The sequence below is a fragment of the Alligator sinensis genome, unplaced genomic scaffold, assembly GCF_000455745.1.
Source record: "Alligator sinensis unplaced genomic scaffold, ASM45574v1 scaffold632_1, whole genome shotgun sequence".
In the NCBI taxonomy this organism is placed as follows: domain Eukaryota; kingdom Metazoa; phylum Chordata; order Crocodylia; family Alligatoridae; genus Alligator; species Alligator sinensis.
This window is the reverse complement of record NW_005842408.1, coordinates 1,289,334-1,310,161: the sequence shown is the minus strand read 5'-3', so window position 1 is coordinate 1,310,161 and position 20,828 is coordinate 1,289,334. Positions and strand designations below refer to the sequence as shown.

Sequence of the window (20,828 nt, the reverse complement as noted above, 5' to 3'; positions counted from 1 at the left end):
GCCTCTCAACCTTCTCTTGCGGAGGCTGAAGAGGTCCAGTTGCCCTGGTCTCTCCTCGTAGGGCTTGGTCTGCAAGCCCTTAACCATATGAGTGGCCCTTCTCTGGACCCTCTCCAGGTTATCCACATCCCTCTTGAAGTGCGGCACCCAGAATTGCACGCAGTACTCCAACCGCGGTCTGACCAGCGCCCGACAGAGGGGCAGTATCACCTCCTTGGATCTGTTTGTCATGCATCTGCTGATGCACGATAAAGTGCCACTAGCTTTCCTGATGGCTTCGTCACACTGCCGACGCATGTTCATCTTGGAGTCCACTAGGACTCCGAGATCCCTTTCTGCTTCCGTGCTCCCGAGCAGTTCATTCCCTAGGCTGTAGGTGTGCTGGACATTTTTCCTCCCTAGGTGCAGCACTTTGCATTTCTCCTTGTTGAACTGCATTCTGTTGTTTTCTGCCCACTTGTCCAACCTGTCCAGGTCTGCTTGTAGCTGTTCCCTGCCCTCCCACCCCACCCTTCATTGAGCTCAAGGCCAGAAGAACCCTTATATCATCTATCTGAGTTCTTGTATATCAGAAATCATTACATTTCACTCAGTTATCTTGGTACTGAGCCTATCAACTAAAGAGTATTTTTCCAACAGGCATCCATCTTCAAGGCATCCGGACAGCAGAACCCACCCACCACTTCTGCAGGTACTTTGTTCAGCAGCTTATCTCCGTTATCTTTATTCAACTTCTTTCAGCTTCCAGCTCAATCCATTTAGCCAATCAAGAAAAACAACTGAGAACTTATTTGATTATGCCATAGAAACACCTTCACCTGGAGAAAATACCAAGTACTGAAGAGCTCTTTTGTTTTACAGAGAAAGGCATAACAAGAACCAGTGTCTGCAATCCAAAGGCAAAAATCAGAAATGAAGCAGAAACAATAAAGGTGACGAACCACCAGAATAAACAAAGGGCCCCTTGGTACCAGAAGTTCTCTTCCTGCAAAGGTACTTGTCCACTGTCAGAAAGAAAAAGTATGCCTTGTTTGGATAAGTTAAATAGGCTGAACTCTTGCCATGTCTAGACATGCATGGCTGTGCGGTATGTGGCATTGCAGACCCGTCTGTGGCATTTCCTGTGCTGCTACCTTGCAGCCCTGGGAGGGGGGGTTTGACCCTGGGAGATTCGGGAGTCAACAAAATCTGCACAGAAAAAAAGAGGGGTGGCGCGCACAGCTGCAGGGCACACTGCCCCAAAGTGAACGCTCTGGCTGCTGGCCACGCTCCCAGCTGCAGGAGCACCATGGTGCAGCTTCCCTGGCCCCCAGAGCCCCAGGAAAGGCTGGGCTGGCCCCATGCTTCTGTACCCCACCCAGGGTAATCTGATGTGCGCCAGAAGGCACGTGGCATGGGCGTTCCCCAGGGACAAGCAGCAGCGGCACAAGGTGCGCCACTGCTACTTATCCCCAGGGAACCAAATGTCTGCACTCATCTGGACACGGCTTTTAAGTCTTTCACTGTAAAGCTCTTTGAACCACTGCTGTCGTTCCTACCCTTCCCTTTTATTTTCAACCTCTTTTAAGAAATGTGAGCACCAGAACGGGACAGTGTTCCAGTATCAGTATGGCCAACACCACATACAGAGGTGAAACTATCTCCCTCCTACAACTCATTATGCCCCTGTTGAAGCACTCCATCATCACACAATCCATTTTGCCAGAGCCTTGCACTGAGCTTGTTGAGCTACTTGACACCAGTCGCTCTTTAGATGATCCAGCCTTCTATTCTGCAGGTGTGGCCTCCATTCAACCCTAGCTCTACCATTTCGTAATTGTTTGTATTTAAGCACATTTATTTGAACAGGCCCCCTTGCAAACAAGACAGATGGTTCAGAAGGAATGTCCCTCTTCTTCATTATTTCCCATTCTGCCAGGCCACACATTTTAAGCAGCAGTAATTTTACACACACTTCCAGATCACTAATGAAAATGCTGGAGTCTAAATCCTAATCCTGATCCCTGTTAGAAATCCCATACATTCCGTGATTACTTCTCACTGACAACTACCTCTTGAGACCTGCCAGGAACCTAATTCTCAACTTATTTAATGCATGCTTTTTTATTTTGTATCATACTAGTATAAAATCGAAATCTTGCGCAGTACGAAGCCAAATGCCATGAAAAAGTCTGTTACATTTATCTTTATAAACCCAATCTGTAATCTGAAGTAATGAAATGAGTCTTCTTTGACAAGCGCAGTTTTCCAGTGGCTGGTGTTACTTAGACAACAGAACCTCGATCGTTCGTGTCTGGGGAGGTCACAACCCACTTAGATTTCCTGTATTCCTGTTCCTTAATTCTTTATTAATTGAATCAACTCTTCCATTATCAGTGTAAGACTGAGACCTATAGTTACTTGAATTACCTGACTTGTTCTTTTCAAATACTGTCAACATTAGCGCTCTTCCATTTTTCTGGAATTTCTTTAGTATTCCAAGATTTAGGGAAAAATAGCATCGGTCACCTCTTTTAAGACTCAGGGTACAAACTATCTTGGCTTCTTGGCTTAGACATGTGTATCCCTAGTAGACATACAACATCCTCCTTATATATTTTATCATTTTCATTCAATACAAGCACTTCATCCTGGTCATGTTTTCCCTTTATTGTTAACAATTTTACCATCTCCATCTAGTGACTGACACAGCACAGCCCTAGAAAGCTAACCGAAGGTGCCAGGAGCTATAAAGATGACAACAAAAAGACAGCAGTAGTCTTGAACCATGGTATTGTCCAGCCAGCAATGAATAAGGCTGGGGACACACTGGTCCTAGGAAGTCAGTGGGGCTAGTGCTGGCAAGACTGCAGGGACTTCTCAGTGCATTACCGAGGAAATGCTTCCACAGGTAAATGTGGACCAGAGAGAAGGAAAATCTTCCTAGAGAAAGAAAGTGAAGATAGGAAGGCAGCTTTCTCCTATTCTGCAAAGATCTAACCTGCAATTTAGTTCTTCAAGAAACTGCACAGGGTTTATTCATAGGCAGGAGTTATCGCCCGTTCAAGGAAGCCCTTGTTCTGAACGAATAGAAAAACACCATCAGGTCTCTGGGATAGACCTTTACCCCCCTTCCAGCAGAGAAAAGGTCCCTGTACAATTTGTAAAGGTTTGGATTAAGGCCTGAGCGTGCCTTTGACAGAAATTATTCACAACTGTGGGCATCAGAGAAGCCTCAGGACCTGTTTTAGGACCACGCAACAGCAGGATTGTATGTATGCTCCCTTTGCCTGTGGCACTAGTACCAGGCAGGGGAAAAATCAAAGCAAAAGGAAAGTATAAAAAGGCACAGAAGCACATGTAGGGAGTATTGGGGAGACACCAAGCTGCAACTTTCTTCCCCAACCCCCTCCGGGATTTTCCACTTTCTTTATGGATGTATCAGATCACCAGGAAGAGGCCTGAAAAACATAGCTGCTCCCCACACGCTTCTCTCCTGTGTTTAGCAAGGCTCGTTTAAGTCTTTTAAATTGTTTTTTTTACCATTGGTTTGTTTTAGTTTGTTGAGTGTCTGTTGATCCAAGGAACAGCTTCGAGATCATGAGGAGCAGACTCCGAGTAGGAGGGCACTGGCCGCCAGCAGCACAACACTGTTCACAGGTATTGCAGCTACAAATAAAAACACGAATCAAACAGAAATCAGGCTAGTGAATGTCCTCAGCTCTAGATGTAGCATTTAGCCCGCAGAGGCACTGCCATGCCATGCCAGAGCATTCTAGGCTAGGAACGGACGCTGCATTTGTCCCTGGATAACTTATGCCTGTGTTTGTCCCAGAACAAACATATCCCAAGATTGACATGTACGCACATCATCCTTCTAGCCAGGGTTTAGTGAGACACTTAATGCACTGCTGCTTTTCTCCCACTGATTCAATGATGCAGTCATAGGATAACTGGACAGACATCCTTTGCAATATCCCAGGATAAACTGTTACTAACTCTTACCCAACAGAAACTGTTAGGATTTATCCTAGGGCAACAGACATGGATAGCGGTACAACTACACTTTGTCCTAGGATAAAATGCAATGCCCGTTTGTAGCCCTAAAGACAGAAGATTATTCTAGAGCCAAATTATTCTAGTCAGATCTTGATGGAGACTACACCAAACTGAACATCACAGAGGAAAGGATAATAGTGATATACTTCTCCCTTCAACGGCAACTGTCAACATCTGTTTGCAGATCAGGATGTCAATATTCAAATATAAATTCATGCACTTGGTTCATTTCCCTCCTTGCTCTTAAGACTACTTTCCCGACAGAACAAAACCCCCTCAGGTTCTCTGGCTTTCTTCTATTCCCAGTGAGCACTGAAATCCTCTAACTCCCTTCCAGGGGACAGAGAACTTCCCTGGATTTCTCTTGCAGCCACCAGCAGCTGCAGAATACAAAATGCTGTGCCCTAACCTCCACTCCCTATTTGGCCCATGGCCTATGCTCCCTGATGATTGCTGGCCTGAGGCAGAGATTGGGAACTACAGCAAGGGGAGACAGGAAGAGCAGGAATAGAGACAATTGGAGTGGGAGCATCCCCAGTAGGGCACCAGATTGGAATCACTAGGCAAGGGTCAGGATGCTCCGCTTCCCAAGGTACAGAAGTAGGGGGTGTGTCAGCTGGGTCTCTCTCTGCAGCTCACTGGAGGGCAGCAGACAGGAGGCCTCAGGGCAGGTCCACTCTCTAATTTTTGACTTTGTGCAAAGTGGGAGCAGATGGGCAGGGATGCACTTCTTGGAAGTGCTCTAAAGAGCACTGCAGTAGCCGTACTGACCGTGTCCACATCGTAGCACAGGGGAACTGTCCACCCCATCAGCATCAGTGAGCATCTTACAGCGCAAATTAAAGAGGAAGAGAGAAAGTCATCATCACTACTAATATGCAGCCATACCTTCTGCAGAACACTGGAGTGACTGCATCCCTTCCAAGGCCTCTAAATATTCCTTCCCCAGCCATTCTCTATATGTCCTTTTCTCTCTTACTGGCACAGTCTTAACAGTAGAATCCTTAAAGAGCAAGTCTGTTCCTGAGAAATCCATGGAATCAAACATTTTGAATCCATTTCCATTGCTGTCATTTCCAAAGAAATCCTGAAAGCAATTCAGAGGTTTCACTGTTACCAGGTTGAGTTATAAATCCCGTGCTATATTCATTTTTAGAAGCATTTATAAGACAACTGGAATCAACTCTCTCCATGGCTCAGCTCACAAACAATTCCAGGAGCTCCAACTTCAGTCCAATAGCCCTTTATATGTTTATAAATGTTTCAGATCAACTTGGTGATGCTCAGTACTACTTAATGGCAGTTAAGAGTGTCCTGTTAGAGACGAAATGTGCTTCAGTCTCCAAGCCTAATCAAGTCTCAGTCTATGTGGTAAGGCTCCCAATACTGGGGGCAATTGGCAACACAGGGGCACTTTCTGCAACTGTAACGTGCTTGAAACTCCCATTGTAGCTTTTCTCATCCTCCACCCAGCTACACAATTGTAATGCTTACGGCTACCAGCGGTATAAATCTAGAGTAACAGTATTTGTGCAATTGCAACCTGTAACACATTTTGAATCAAATGCTTTTCTAAATGTTAAATCTAATACTAACATCTTTAGGGACCACTGGATTACATAGCTCCCCTGAGCACCCCTGCTCACTACGAAGTCCTAGTGTACCCGAGGGCACGCTCTGAGGGATCCAGTAGGAAGAAAAAAAGAAAAACAATCCATAGTTATGACATAACACCTACACGTAAAGAAACCAAATCCAGGCTGCAAAGGCCCCTAGCCCCACCTTCCCACTGCTCTCCCCTCTGTCCCACTCCCTGCACTCCCATCCCTCACGCTGCCCAACACCACTTTGCTTCCTCTTGCGCTCAGGGGAAACACTTAAAGACAGTCAGCAGCCAGGGCACAGCGGCCCCTTACAGACTAACTCGTTCAGTCTCCCTGCTCCCTGTGTGTTCACATATCTAAGAAACTCCCTGGAAGATGCAACAGTGCAGCTGCATGTATTTGTTTCGTATTTTAAAAGTATGTGGTGCAGGAGCTTAGGTTCTGGGAAAGTTGCCACAGCAAAAATTTGGATGCCCCTGCTTGCACTGGTTTGAGAACAAACTCTTTTTGATTTACTAAACAGCATCTAACCTCCCCTATTGTACCTGAGCTTTGTCCAAGAGTCCATATACAGCAAAAATGTTGGTGTCTGCATGGACCATGACAGCCTGAGCAGGCACCTGCCCCAAATGGCACTGGGCATACTGAGTGACTTCTGCACGGGCTCCATTTGGACACAGTAACTGGAAATTACTGGATTTCAGGTGAAGGGCCCAGGGATCATGACTCTTACCTGAAAGAAGAAAATAGCAGTCATGATTCACAGAATTATTTAGAATAAAGGACATGACAAAGGATGAATATTGAAGGTGTCTGTAAAACTAAATACCATCTGTGTTCTCAAAAACAGTTGAGTGCTTGACAAAGGCCACATCCCCAGAATCCTCCACCAGGCACCTTTAAAAGACCAGAGAGGTAAAATTCAGTGCAACATATCATTATTTGTATCACACCATCATAAACGCTTTGAGAGGTTGGGGCCTAATTCTTCACACCTTACTCTGCCAAGTAGCTCCCTGACTTCACTACTTGCTTAGGAGTGAGGGCCTAAGCTAAGAAACAACAACAGAAACACAAATGAAGAGGTGCAGGCAGGGGAGGGAAGCATTCATTTTCGTCAGATATTAGAAAAGGCATTAAAAAAAAGTCAGGAAGTTCCAAGAGCCCAAAACAGGAGTTCGAGAAGGGAAGGCTCTCATGCAAAACGGTGTGAAGGATGACACCGAGAGGGGCCAGTGTTAGGTGAGCAGAGGTGAGGCGGAGGGTGCATTTACACAAACAACTGTTTGAATCACTCTCTGAAATGACCTAAGCAAGTTAAATTTCACTGGGATTTTTTTGGTTCAATTAATCACATTTTTCAGAGAACACCCCCACCCCCCCTCAAGAGCCTGCCACGTTGTTCATCTGTGCGCACATAGATTCACAGAATTTAGGGTCGGAAGGGACCTATTAACCCCCACCCACGTACATATAATTTCTAAAACTCCATTTTGGTGCTAAGGTGCTGGACCAACCACCTAAAACTGGTGGTGTGCATAGGGGCAGGGTGCTGGGGGGCCTGTCATTCCAGGTTAATCTAATCCAATCTCACTTGGTTTGGGATCAGACAAGAGTCTCCAGTTCCCAGCAGGGAGAGGCCAGCAAAGAACGGCCCTTCGTGGCCTGGCAGAGGCCAAGAGCGTGACCAGCACCCTGTGCTGAGGTGCAGCCTGTGCAGTCCCCCTTCGGTCCGGGCACTCTCCCGTCTCCCCTGTCAGCCCCTGGCTGCTCCCTCAGTGTCTGTGTTGCTGGGCCAGGACCTGGACCGTCGCGGTGAGGGACACCAGAGGTCTTCTAGCCACCTTCCTCCCCCACTCGCTGCCTGCCTCCCCCCATTCCCTGCTGAGCTTCCCCCAGCCCAGGCCTCTCTCTTCATGAAGCCCTGCTCTCCTCCTGTCAAGCCTGCTCCCTCAGTGCTGGCTCTGCCCTGGGCCAACTCCCTCTCTGCTCTCGAGGTTGGGCCCTCTGTAGCAGGGGCTCCTCTCCCTCCCCTGCTGGAGCTGTCCCCCTTCTCCTGCTCTCATACCGCTTTCAGCTGGGCCTTCCCATCTGAGCCATCCTTCTGAATGGCATTCAACAGGAACACTGCATGCAAGACATGGGAAATGGTAGTAACACTCTCCTTAGCAGTGGGTAGCGTCTAGTTTGAGCACCACATTTTAAGAGTGATATAGATAAATTGGAGAAGGTCCTGAGTTGAGTAACAAAAATGATAGAGATATTGCAAACAAGCTACATGAGGAAAGCTGAAGGAATAGGGTATGCTTAGGTTGAAGGGAAAAGAAATGAAGGGAAGAGAAGACAGCAGTTTTCTAGTATTTGAAAGGCTCCCACAAAAACAGAGGAGAAAAGTGTTCCTCCCTTGCCATAGAGGCCAGGACAAGGGGCAATAAGTTTAAACAGCAGTGGAGCAGATTTGGCTCAAATCTCTGGAAAAAGTTCCTAACTGTAAGAACAGTAAGAGAACAGAACAAGCTGCCCACAGAAGTTGTGGAGTTTCCTTCGCTGGGCTTTCCTGTCTAGGATGGAGGAGGTTTGTCTCGAATGGATGACAAATGGCAAATCCAGAATTACTGCAACGGTTGGACTAGGGTTCCCTGCTCCTTTCTGGGGATGAGCAGCAGCAAGACATTGCTTACTGACTTTTCAAGCCCCACCAGAGAAATCTAGAAACAGAAAAAAAAGACTGGGGGCAGCTTTTGTAAATGGGGAGGATTATCAGAGCCAGATGCTGTATGCGTCCTCTGGCCAGCTCTGGGAGAGTCAGCTGCCGCCAGGCGACACGCAAGTATCTACGTTGTTGTGGCTATTGCGGGCTGGGGAAGGAGGCTGCTCTATGAGTGGGCAGTTTTCATTTGTGTTGGGAGAGCACAGCAGAGAGAGGGATGGAAAAATCTGCTCTAGGGATGTCCGACCTGGGGCCCGCAGGAGGGAGGTTCAGCAAAGGATTAGTGCTGCCCTGAAAGGGGCAGCCGGGATGGGTCAGTCTATTGAGATTCAGTCCATTTAAACTGAGTCCATATGTGTAGATGTAAACTTAGGCAAGAGGAAACTGGGAGGGATGCTGCAGCTGCTGCAGGAAGTGTAAGTACAGAGCCCTATTGGGGTCCGCTCCTGGTATTACCCTGATACTGAAGGAGGCTGCTTCAAGAAAAGCATTGTTCTGGTCAGGGAAACATCAGGTTTGAGCATTACATTTGTCTCTTCTAGAGCACTGCATTTAGACCAGGGAGGTGGTTTAGAGTTTGGAAACTTCCCAACCAGCCTGGAGCCTCACGCCCCTTTTCCCCACAACGGCACGGGAACGGACAAAGGCATCTTCCAATGGGCACACACCCTGGTAAAAGCCTGAGATACCGGGGGAGGCAAGACAAGGGGCAGGATGCTACATGAGGCAGAGCCTTTTAGCACATTATCGTTGCTGGAAGAGGTTTCAGGACAACTGCCATGTTAAGGTTCCTGACAAGCACTGGGAGCCCGCCCCCCGCAGCAACCAATACATTTTGTTATTTGATATTGCAGAATAATTCCTCACCTTCTTCTGGCTAGTAACAGTGACTACATTCATTCATTACCTGAAGGCTCCACTGTAGCTATAATAACGTTCCTGGCTAGTTGCAGCACACTTGTTGTTGCCATTGCCATCTCCAATGCAGAGCTCGCACAGTTTTGATGGATAATTGTCCCTATTAGCTGAAGGCACACAGCTAGCAGAGAAAAAGTCACTCACAGCTAGGAAGGGAAAGACAGAGGTGAGAATGAGCTTTTCACAACAAAGCAAGGTTACAGTGTTATTAAATTACTTGCCAGTGCAAGTCTCAGTAAAAAGCCACACAAGCTTAGTAGGAGTGACAGGTTACAGCTGCTGAAGCAACTTCAAAATGCTGTTTATGTGGTTAACTAAGGAAACTGCCCAGCACTCTGGAGTGATAGCAAAGGCAAAGAAGTCGGCGGTAAGTCCCTTGCACCCAGTCCCTTTGCTTTTTCCATTAAACCATAACATCTCTAAACGTAGTTTAAAATAGACACCATTGCATTGAATTTCATTTCCTGCAATGACATTTCAAAGCAGGAAGTCACTAACGTACTCGTGTATAGGCAGTAACTAGTGTTTCCCATACGGGCAGTCCTCAGACTTACGACACAATCGTTGGTACAAGAAAGCGCATCTTAAGTCGAAACGTTGTAACTTGGAACCAAATTGCCCATAGGAAACAATGTTATAAATGGGGGATTGGTTCCTGAACCAAGGCCCAAATACCCTGTTTGCACCAAAAATAACCCCAAATTTTGTACTCAACCAATTATAGATGAGTAATATAGCTACATTAATGTGTTTATATTGTAAATAGCAATCATATTGATTTGGAAGGGCTTCTTTGAGGTGACTTTGCTGGACTTTTTGAAGGGATCTCGGCTGGAGTCTTCTCAGGAGTCCCGGCTGCAGGTTTTTCTGGAGTCTTGTCTGCTCTTAAAGAAAGCGTCCAAGGAAGCCTGGACAGACTCCAGGGAGATGGGCGACGCAGCAAACTTGTTTGCTGGTGTGGCACGGTGTCAGATCAAGCATCATAAAGTCAAAACAGGGTGTCAGTTTATAAATGTTGTAAGCGAGAAACATTGCAACTCGAAACGTTTTAAGTTGAGGATTGCCTGTACAGCAAAGGTTACAAGGGATAGTCAATCACCAACATTTGACCCAAGCCTTTACAATATCCTGACATATAGATAAGTGATGAGATAAGCTGATTAGACAGACAGGATTGATTTTCCAAGGTTGTAACAGAGGCCTGCTCCTGCAACCTTTGCTCACATATGCTCCTACACCGACCTCAGTTATCCCTAGAGGGACACAGTGAGGCAGAGTCCGTGACACTCCTGGTATATGGATAACTTGCAGGAGACTAAGGGTTGAAGGACTGAGCCTATAAAGTTTTTGCAGAAATTGCGGTGAAAGATTTCTCCACCTACAAGACGTATTCTAAAGACAATAATGTGCAGAGATGCACATCACTCCCATTAGCCTGGCCAGGCACAGCAGATCTAGCGCCTGAGCCATTAAGATGAAAACGTACTAGAGCTTTCCCAGTGTGAAACGCGGACTAGCAGACCACCAGGCTATGGAATTTCTCTTTGGAATTTTTTCCCAGTGACCAAAATGCATGTTTTGTCTGTGGCGTGTTCCCACTTACCTTGAGGAAGGTTACAGTCCTTGGGCTTAATAAAGCCCCTTTTAATAAGCAGGCCAATGGGAATGCTCCATCCAGCCATTCTCCCATACCCCGTGTGACAGGACTTTTTCCCGTTCAGGTCACTGAAGGCCAAGGCGCTGGAAGCGTTCCGTTTCACTAGCGCCACGGCGTAGTACGCGCTGCTGCTGTCGTCAGCTTACGGAAACAAAAAGACACGTTACCTCTTCCTGAACGTCTCAGTGACAGCCTGCGCGTGCATCGTCTCATTTGGTGCTGCTGACTTCCTAACACGCTCTGCATGAAGGAGACTGCACCAGCAATTACAGTCCTCTTCCCATTACAGTATGCAGGTCTCTTTAATCTGGGTTACAATGTGATGTGGCGTTCATATGCAGCCTTTCACTGACAGAGATGTTTTTATTGCTCTCTCAATCTGGAGAGATTTTTTTAAATGTCATTAAACCATACCTATTAAAATCTGGTTCAATTCCCTGCTTCCTTTTTCCCCTCACTTTTACAAAACTATATTTGGGTCCAAAACTACTTGCCAAACTGCCTTAGAAAGCATGTTGTTTACAAATAAAATCTGCAGGTGGGGGTGGGGGAATCTCTAGATTATGCAGATAGCTAGTCCCAGACAGCAGCTCATTTCTGCAGCTTCTGAACCCTTTCCAGCCCACCAAGATCTTTGTAAAATCCATTATAGGAGCATAAGAACTGCCATGTCCTGGGTCAGACCATGGGTTCATCTTGCCCCGTATCCTGTCTCACGGAGGCAGAGCACAGATGCTGGAAGGGAGAGTGAACTGGCTCTGAGCAGGGTTTTTTCCCCACTGCTCCTCTCCCCCTTGCCGCCTCCGGCACTGAAGGTCTAGGAAGCTCTGATTCAGAGGCTGCATCCCTAGCTCCCATGTGCTGTAGCTCCAAGAATGTGTCCAATCCTTTCTTCCAATCTGGCTAACCTGTCAGCTGCCACCATGTTCGTGTGGGGGCCACGAGTTCCACACCTGAGTTACAAGCGGGGCAACAAAGAACTTCCTTTTGCTAGTCTTAAACTTACTACCTACTGGTTTTATTTTGTGACCTCTTGTTCTTGTATTGAGAGAGTAAGTAATAAACCCCTATTTTACTTTTTCTTCGCCATTTAGTATTTTGTAAACCCTTATCATGCCCCCCCTCAAGCATCTCTTTTCTATATTAACATCATGGCTGTACATCACAGTCCACAAACAGTCTCATATGCTCTGGTGTCCTTACTCCTACATGCTGTCTTTCTGCTTAGCATTCATCCACTACTGGGTAATGCCAGATTCCTGGAGTAGTACGAACCTCGTTGTGTGATAAGTGACAAGAGCACATCTTGTTTTGTGCTCGAGATAGAAAGGAGATGAATACACGTAAGGTCCATACTGAGCATATGACACAGTCTTCCTTCTTCCCAGATTATTTCAGCCAACAAGCTCCACAGGGGAGCCTGTTCTGTCCACACAGGCACTTCAGTTCAAGGTGGGGGATTTGGGGATTAAAGGAACTAGTTAGCTTCCTTTTGAAAATAATTTCCAGGTGGGTCCAGTGACCACAGACTCTGTCTTGAGAGGTGTTTTGAAACAGCCAAGGAGCAGGCAGCCTGGACAACAGAAGGCCTATGTTCCCTCTCCTTACCAGAGTAACTTTCCCCTGCAGCTGGCACCAGGCCATATGTCTTCCCAGCAGTATAAATATCAGCTCCACCCAGAGTTACAGCATCACTCTCCTTTTTCTGAAAATAAATACAACGCAGGAGTTGCACGAAAAAGAAAAAGTCCTTGACAAAGCGGGATCTCACATCCCACAGCTGCGTTCAGGAGGCACAACATTAGAAGCTCAATAAAGTACATTGTGGCCTGTACAGCACACTTCCAGGCCCTACTCCATAGCAGTTATGCAGATAATCCCAGATTAATTTTCTAACACTTCACACCAATTAAGCACAGAATAAAACCCTTTACTCAGACAGGCCTCAGATGCTGAAATGCAGAAAGTGTCAACAGCAGTTGATTTAGTCCTTAAGACACAGGCTGGCTTTAAGATGCTTAACATCACCCAAGTTACTGGTGATACTGCAATGCCAGGGCATCTGACTACCAGGCAGCAAAAGCAAGCTGCGGTTCTTGCTAGACATGAGCTCTATCAACCTCTTGCCAGGGCCTCTTCACCTTCCTGCTGCTGCTAGCCACTCTCTCAAGCTAGAAGCAGCCTGGGGATGTAGAGCACATGCCGGCGAAAGCAGCCCTGTATTCTGACCTGGGGTAGAGAAACCAAGAAGCCAGTGGGGAGGAAATGAGGCTCCCTTTCTACTTAGCAGGGAGCCAGGGACTGGTGAGTCATAGAAGACGTCTCATTCCCAAGTGGAACAGGACAGAGGTAGCCTCAGTACTCACCGCAGTTTTATTATTGACGTTTTGGAACAGTTTCCCTACACTGGCAAACAACACAAAACTGACTCAAATCCAAGCCTGATCTGCTGCAGAGCTCAGAGAGGGAAATATTACTTATTTACTAGTAAAATAAAGTCTGCCCCATGGATATTTTCATCCCCCTCTTTTTGTGTATAATTCAATAACATTCTTTCCCTTGCAGAGAACAGCTACAATTTGTGGATGGATAGAAGGAGGAAACCCATCTTTTTAAGTCACATCTGTACATGACTAAATATATTGCCAAACAAAACGCACTTTCTAGTGCAAATGGAATAGCTAGATTTCAGTGGAGAAAGGCCCATAGGACTACAGAATATTTGAGAGACCTTGAGCCATTTAGGAATGTGCATCTGTCTGTCCTGCCCCGGTAGGAAAGGATCCAAGCCGCGCACTCAAGTCTTGCCTGTGACTTTTAGGCTACGCACGTTGATTTGCTTGGAATTCTTCCTCAAGAAACCCATTCTGCACGATCTCAGAACAACGGCATGGCTCAGCGTGCACACCAGAGAGGCCTTGCTGCCTCCAGGCACAGTGGAGTGCACTACGACAATGCATCAGACAAAAGGTCTCAATCCTGAGCATGCTTCCTATAGCCCCAGGCACAGAAGTAGTGACTAGACTGCATCCAGGCCCCGCTGGCTTGGTAGCACTTGTAATGTGCAACTGCGTCCACTTACCAAAGGCTGGTAACTACAGTGGGCTGCTTGTAACGCTAGGTTTGCTGACTGCTAAGGGATTACGCCATCTATAAAGTACGACAGACAGCCCGGGGTCTTGTCGGTAACCTGCCTGCCATGGCAAGGGAAAATTGATAGCAAATCTTTTAAAAAAAAAAAAAAAGCCTGGGTAAGCTGGAGATAGCCAGACAACATCTCGTCTGCAAAGGCCTGTGCAGTAAAGCAGTTAAGCATTTGAAAAGGCAGCTAGTAATTATTGTTACGGGACCTTCTTCCCTCTGTTATCTGCACCAATACCACAGTGAAGCAGCTGTGATCCTAACTCAGAAAACGGGAGTCTCACATATGTCCATTGGCTCTTCTAGTACCACAGCTGATTGTCAGGAACAAGCATGGTTCACGTAAAGTGTGGTCACAAGCTTACCTGGACCATTTCCATACACTGCTCTTTGGTCCCGGCTGAGACGCACTGGATCTCTGGTTTCAAGTTCTTTTTCTTAAAGGCATCAGCCATTTTGCCACACTTCCAGATCTCCTCTGTGGACACAACACACCAACGCAGGCTCTCTGGCAACCCTACATTAAACATGAAAGCAAACACCTAGGATTAGAGCCGTGTGCATTCTGGGTTGGTTGGTTCATTTTTAGGGTGTAGGAATGTATGTACAGTGCCTACTACCACATTTCTGGGCACCTCAATTTGTTAAACATACACACTGTCTAGTTGGCAGCCGGTATCAAGTGCAGTTCCCCAGGGATCGGTCCTGGGGCCGGTTTTGTTCAATGTCTTTATCAACGACCTGGAAGATGGGCTGGATGCACCCTCAGCAAGTCTGCAGATGACACCAAGCTGGGGGGAGTAGTAGATATGCTGGAGGGTAGGGCCAAAAGAAATGACTTAGACAAATTGGAGGATTGGGCCAAAAGAAATCTCTTGTGGTTCAACAAGGGCAAGTGCAAAGTCCTGCACTTAGGAGGGAGCAATCCCCTGCACCGCTGCAGGCTGGGGCTGACTGGCTGGCAGCAGCTCTGCAGAAAAGGACCTGCAGAAAAGGGGTGACAGTGGACAAAAAGGCTGAATAGGAGCCAGCAGTGTGCCCTTGTTGCCAAGAAGGCTAACGGCATCCTGAGCTGCATCGGTAGGAGCAAGAGTGTTGCCAGCAGATCAAGGGCAGTGATTCTTCCCCTCTATTCAGCACTGGGGAGGCCACATCTGGAGTCCTGTGTCCAGTTTTGGGCCACCACTACAGAAAGGATGTGGACATGTTGGAGAGAGTCCAGCGGAAGGCAATGAAAATGGTTGGGAGCTGGGGCACATGACTTGTGAGGAGAGGCTGAGGGAACTGGGCTTATTTGGTGTAGAGAAGAGAAGACTGAGGAGACTTAATAGCAGCCTTCACCTCCCTGCAGGGTGGTTGCAGGGGATGGAGCTGGGCTGGTCTCAGTGGGGGCAGATGACAGGACAAGGAGCAATGGGCTCAAGTTGCAGCAAGGGAGGTTGAGGTTGGATATTAGGAAAAACTACCTCACTATGAGGTTAGTAAAGCACTGTAACAGGTTACCCAGAGAGTGGTGGTATCTCCATCCTTGGAGGTGTTTAAGGCACGACTGGACAAAGCCTTGACTGGGATGATGTAGTTGGGGATGGTCCTGTTTTGAGGAGGGGGTTGGACGAAATGACCTTCTGAGCCCCTCCTAACCCAAACCTTCTATGATTCTATGAACCAGTCCAGCAGCTTCTTACTTGCGATGGACTAAGCTATCAGGATTCTGGCTCCTAGAGGCATCTGTTAAGCCTGTGCCTTTGTTTAAATGTGTTCTGAGCATGTACAGATGCAAATTAAATGTTTGAAAACATGACCTGAATGTAACTAGGCCTGTCTAAATATGCACAGGCCTGAAACAATGATTCGGGGTGGTGGGATCCATCATATTCTCTTAACTGTGTGCTCCTACCCCAGGACAGGTGAGGCTATGGCATGGGGGAAGATCCATGGCAAGCCCATGATGAATAAATCCAGGGCTCCAAATTAGCTGAATGCATCTGTGGCTGCTTTAAACTGCCTGCAGAGCAGGCCATAGATTAAGAGAAGGAGATGGAAAGGGCTAACAGACAGCAGGCAGAGCACTGTTCTGGATGTCAAGGGGTGACTCCTGAAAAATGGGAGGACAGCCCTGCATGGCTTTGGTGAGACAGCTTGTTCCTGGAGTGGGACGAGGCCTCCTAGGCAGGAAGCGTCCAAGCAATCCGCCTGGTAGAACGACACAGCCCAAGACAGCCAAACGCTGTGACCAATTTCACTCGGTCCGCACTCGAGGAAAGCTCCCATTGAGAAGTGACGACGTCATCCCTCGGACACCCGTAGTCGCTCGCCTAAGGCAGCAGGATTTGGAGCCGTGCATTTCACAGGTTTCTGCAACACATTATTTGACTGAAGGTGGGCATTCAGCATATTGAAACTCAGAAAATACTAGGTACTGAAGGGAAAGAAGGACACGGGAGGGGAAATCGTAGGTCAGTCTTTCCAGGTAACAGTTCCTATTTGCCAGACTAAAATCTGACCAGCCAGGCTTGTCTGCACCTCATGCAGTTTGCAGTGGAGCTCTGGTGACTCCAAACTCCAGCCTGAGGATTGTGAATGTGAGACTCAAAAGCTAAAATCCTTAATCTGGTGAAGGGAGAATGGAAAACCAGGAGCTAAAGCACCAAGGAGAAGGATGTGGAACAAAAACCAAGGTAGAATAGGGATCTCCTCCTCAGTGCCTCGCCTCACTGAAGGTGGCAGTATGATGATGAGACAGTACTGTATCTGTGCTGCCCGCCAGGAGATCCATCTCTGCGTCAGACCTCGGAGTGGATTGTGATGAAACGGAGCATTAGCCTCTGCGACCTTGTCTCTGGATCTTTGTACTGAGCTCAGAATAAGCACTCAGTTGCCTGTGCCCACTGCCTGGCATAGAAACACAGCCTGACTGGTTTGTTTGGGAGAAATAACTCAGCTTCTCCCACACTGCCGCAGCTGGAGCAGGGGAGCACAGTGCTTCATGGTCACTTCAGAGCATCCGTCTTCCCCCCTGCAGCAGGAGATCGGGCCCACGGTGCCCCAAGGATCTCAGGATGCAAAGGGGGCCTGTCTTGGTGCAGGGAACCAATACTCCCAGTTATGGAGGGAAATCCAAAGGCTCAACTTACTGCTGGGATCACAGCCCAGGCCCTGCATGGCATGTAGGTACTCCTCCCCTAGCCAAGCCTGGTAGGTCTGGTTGGTGATGGGAACCAGGGCCGTGGTGGAGTCCTTGAAGAGGAGGTTCTTCCCGCTGTAGGTTGCCGAGTCAAACATCTGAAAGCTGGAGCCTTTGCCACGGAACCTTTGCTGTGACATGAAGGAAAGAGAAAACACCCGTGAGGCAAGCACTGCTGTGTTCAAGTACCCTTCATCTCCGCACAGCCGAAGCCCTGGGGCTACCAGTCCTGCACGAGGGCTGGTAGCAGCCCCTTGCCCTGTGAAATGGCCGCAGGATAAGCCAGGTGCAAGGCAGAAGAAGCTTTACACCCACAGGGCTTTACACCCCAGCTCCAGCGCCATCCATTGGCCAAACCCATATCTGGACCTAATGTGTCCAGGTACCGAATGCCCTCTGCTCCCCCCGAGCAACAGGAGGTCAGTGTCTCCCAGGATCAGTCTGGGGGGGATGAAGCCAACCATAACAAACACCAGGGACAAGGACAGGACTCACCTGCCCCTGGTCGAGCATCTGGAAGACACGTGACCCATCAGTGTCAGGTCTGACAACGACAGCGTGAGCCGGCACACGGGCCAGGTGGCAGCTCCGCCATTCAGTGACCTCAGCTGTGCTGCCGTCACGGCAGAGGAGCTGGAAGTCACTGGAGTGGAGCTGCTGGGACCAGGAAGGCAGAGTCTGGCCTGAGATCAGACAGGACACACTTATGGAACGGCTGCAGATTTGGGTTGAGCTACTCACACATTTGTCACACCTCCTCCATCCCCATCTGCCCTACCTGCCTGGTGCAGGGGGCTGGGAGGGGCCCAATCAATGGGCTGCGATTCTCAGCTGCCCTCCACCTGCTTTGCCACGAGAACAAAGTAAAGTAGGGAGAAGTCCCCAGGGAGTGAAGTGTCTGGAGTGGCTGAATGCTGCCTCGTCACCCTGACCCCAGCGTCCCACGGCCACGTCCCCCACGTGGCCGTGGGAAGGGCTGGAACTACTCAAGTTGCCAACACAGTCCTATGAGACTGCAGGCAGCTGGCCGTAAGCCAGAGCAGCACCAAGGACACCTTGAATGATGGCGAGGCAGGGACACTGCAGCAGTGCCCAAGCAGTCCCACAATGCAGGGCCACAAGAGCAGCCTAGAATATCTGTTTTCCCCCATCCCTCCCCCTGGACTTCTGCAGTGAGCGGACGTAACAATGGATCCACACACTGGCTGAGCAGCATTACATTTAGAGGCAGTCTGCACAAAGTGCTTTGAGTGTAGGGGAAGTTGCTTTGGTTAGGATTGCCCGCCCCGGACAAGTCGTTATACTCAAGTTGCTGAGGTTTCCAGGTTGCAAGGAGCCAAAGCCAATCTGTTTTCAAATTTTAAACACCCAGCAAAGCTCAGGCTTGCTCGGGTCCAGGACTTGAGTTCAGGTCAATCTCTGCTTCCGTGGGCTGTCAGAAACCCCACTGTGCTCCCTGCTGCAACCGCCAGCACACTCAAGGACGGTGTCTAAGCTCTCTCCTCCTCCTCGGGTTCTGGTGCTGCATCCCACACCACCATCCTCTTTACACAGACGCTGGTTCCTGGCATTGCCAAACTCTGGGTGACTCACCGTCCGTGTTTTCGGACACCGTGCTGTGCTTCACAAAGGCCACATTTCCTGCCCCTTCAGCCAGACACCTAGGATAAATATGACGGTGCTTACACACTTGCACAGGGCTACCCATCACCACAGGACACTGCTCAGTGATGACCACAGGCCTGTAGAGTATGATGTGCCCCAAGACCTTCACTAAGAGAAACTAAACCATGCACTGATGTGAGGATCAAGGCAAAGACCAATGGCTACTAGAATGGAGAGGAAAAACTCTCCTATTATTTGTCCTAGCCCAGCCCTGGAACAGTGTCCACCTGGGAGTGCAAGGAAGCCAAGGGCTTCCAACGGGATGCTTACGTGTCTGTACACCAATGCCGGGAGCTCAGGGAACAAACAGGAGGAACTGGTCCTCCTGCTAAACAAGAATGACTACGATCTCACAGGAATAATGGAGACCTGGTGGGACTCCACCTATGACTGGGCCATAGGCATGGACGGCTATACCCTGTACAGGACAGATCATGCAGATAAAAGGGGTGGGGATGTAGCTCTATGTCAAGGAAAGTTACACCTCCCTGCAAGTCGACATTGGCACCCAGGGAGGGCGACTAGAGACCCTCTGGGTTAAAATACGAGGGGAACGTGGCACAGGGGACACAATGGTAAGAGTCTACTACAGACCCCCTAACCAGGAACAAGAGCTCGACCAGGACTTCACCAGGGAGCTGGCAAAGGCTGCACACTCCCAGAGCATGGCTGTCATGGGAGACTTCAACTACCCAGACATCTCATAGGAAGAGCGCTCGGCCAAATCCGAACGGTCGCAAAGCTTCCTCAGGTGCGTGGACGAGCTCCAGCTGACCCAAGAAGTCTGTGGATCAACAAGAGGTAAAGTGCTGCTGGACCTGGTACTGGCCAAAGGGGATGATCTAGTCAGCAACCTAAAGATCGAAGGGAAGCTGGGAGACAGTGACCAAGAGCTGATCCATCGTAAAGCTGGCGAGTCAGTCAGCAATGCAGAAGTCCTCGACTTCAGGAAAGCTGACCTTGATAAGCTTAGGAGGCTCCTTGTCAAGGCCCTAAGGGACCACAACTCGACAGGGAGAGGAGTCCAAGAGGAGTGGCTGCTCCTTAAGGGAGCGATCCTGAAAGCACAAGGCATGTCCATCCCATCTTGCAGAAAAGGTAGCAGAAGGGCACAGCAACCCCCTTGGCTCAGCAGGGAACTCGTAGACCTCTTACGCCAAAAAGGAGAGGCGTATAAAGGATGGAAGGCTGGAATCACCACAAAGGAGGATTATCCTGTGCTGGTTTACCTGAAGGGAGCAGACCAGGGAAGCCAAGGCTGCGACCAAACTCCACCTGGCTACACGTGTCCAAGACAATAAAAAGTCCTTTTTTAGGTATGTGGGGAGTCGGAAGAAAAGCAAAGGTAACACTGGACCACTGCTAAACCAAATGGGACAACTGACAACCAACACCCAGGAAAAAGCTAACTAGCTTAATGGGTACTTCACATGGGGTTTTCATCCACTCCAAGGGACCACCCTGCCTAGCAAGATGTGGGATGGCCAGGGTGAGGATGAATTTATACCCGGCAATGGTGTAGACCTTGTAAAGGGACACCTGGAGAGGCTGGACACCTTCAAGTCAGCGGGTCCCAACAGATTGCACCCCAGAGTACTTAAGGAGCTCGCAGGAGTCACAGCCCAGCCACTGGCAAAGATACTTGAAAACTCCCGTCTTCAAGACAGGGAGGGAAGTAGATCCAGGGAGCTACAGACCAGTCAGCTTGACCTCAATCCCTGGAAAGATGCTAGACCATAAAAGAAACCATCCTTGACAGGCTGGCTGAGGGACAGCCAGCACGGGTTTGTTGCAGGTAGGTCTTGCCTGACCAATCTCTTCTCCTTCTCTGACCAGGTGACATATCCCCTGGACAAGGGAGAAGAGATTGACATAAAAATGTGGACTTTAAAAAAGCCTTTGATCTGGTGT

General features: G+C 48.5%; 1 protein-coding gene across 4 annotated transcripts in view; it reads right to left on the bottom strand.

Moving 5' to 3' along the window:
- MELTF (melanotransferrin) overlaps positions 1 to 20,828 on the bottom strand; it is a 47,886-nt gene that overhangs the window by 12,398 nt on the left and 14,660 nt on the right. For 3 of the 4 annotated variants that reach the window (XR_003095582.1, XR_003095583.1, XR_003095584.1), the window contains 11 exons: positions 18,846 to 18,913; positions 17,748 to 17,935; positions 17,203 to 17,383; positions 14,434 to 14,585; positions 12,536 to 12,632; positions 10,874 to 11,068; positions 9,260 to 9,416; positions 6,472 to 6,539; positions 6,188 to 6,375; positions 4,927 to 5,125; positions 3,523 to 3,648 (listed from right to left, as the gene is read on the bottom strand). Coding sequence is in view for 1 of the 4 variants with exons in the window: in XM_006030006.3 (XP_006030068.1) it covers positions 3,578 to 3,648; positions 4,927 to 5,125; positions 6,188 to 6,375; positions 6,472 to 6,539; positions 9,260 to 9,416; positions 10,874 to 11,068; positions 12,536 to 12,632; positions 14,434 to 14,585; positions 17,203 to 17,383; positions 17,748 to 17,935; positions 18,846 to 18,913 (1,564 nt within the window). In the remaining 3 variants the exon portion in view is untranslated. Of the gene's footprint in view, positions 1 to 2,623; positions 3,649 to 4,926; positions 5,126 to 6,187; positions 6,376 to 6,471; positions 6,540 to 9,259; positions 9,417 to 10,873; positions 11,069 to 12,535; positions 12,633 to 14,433; positions 14,586 to 17,202; positions 17,384 to 17,747; positions 17,936 to 18,845; positions 18,914 to 20,828 lie in introns of those variants that run through there. The other variant, XM_006030006.3, reaches the window with a different exon arrangement.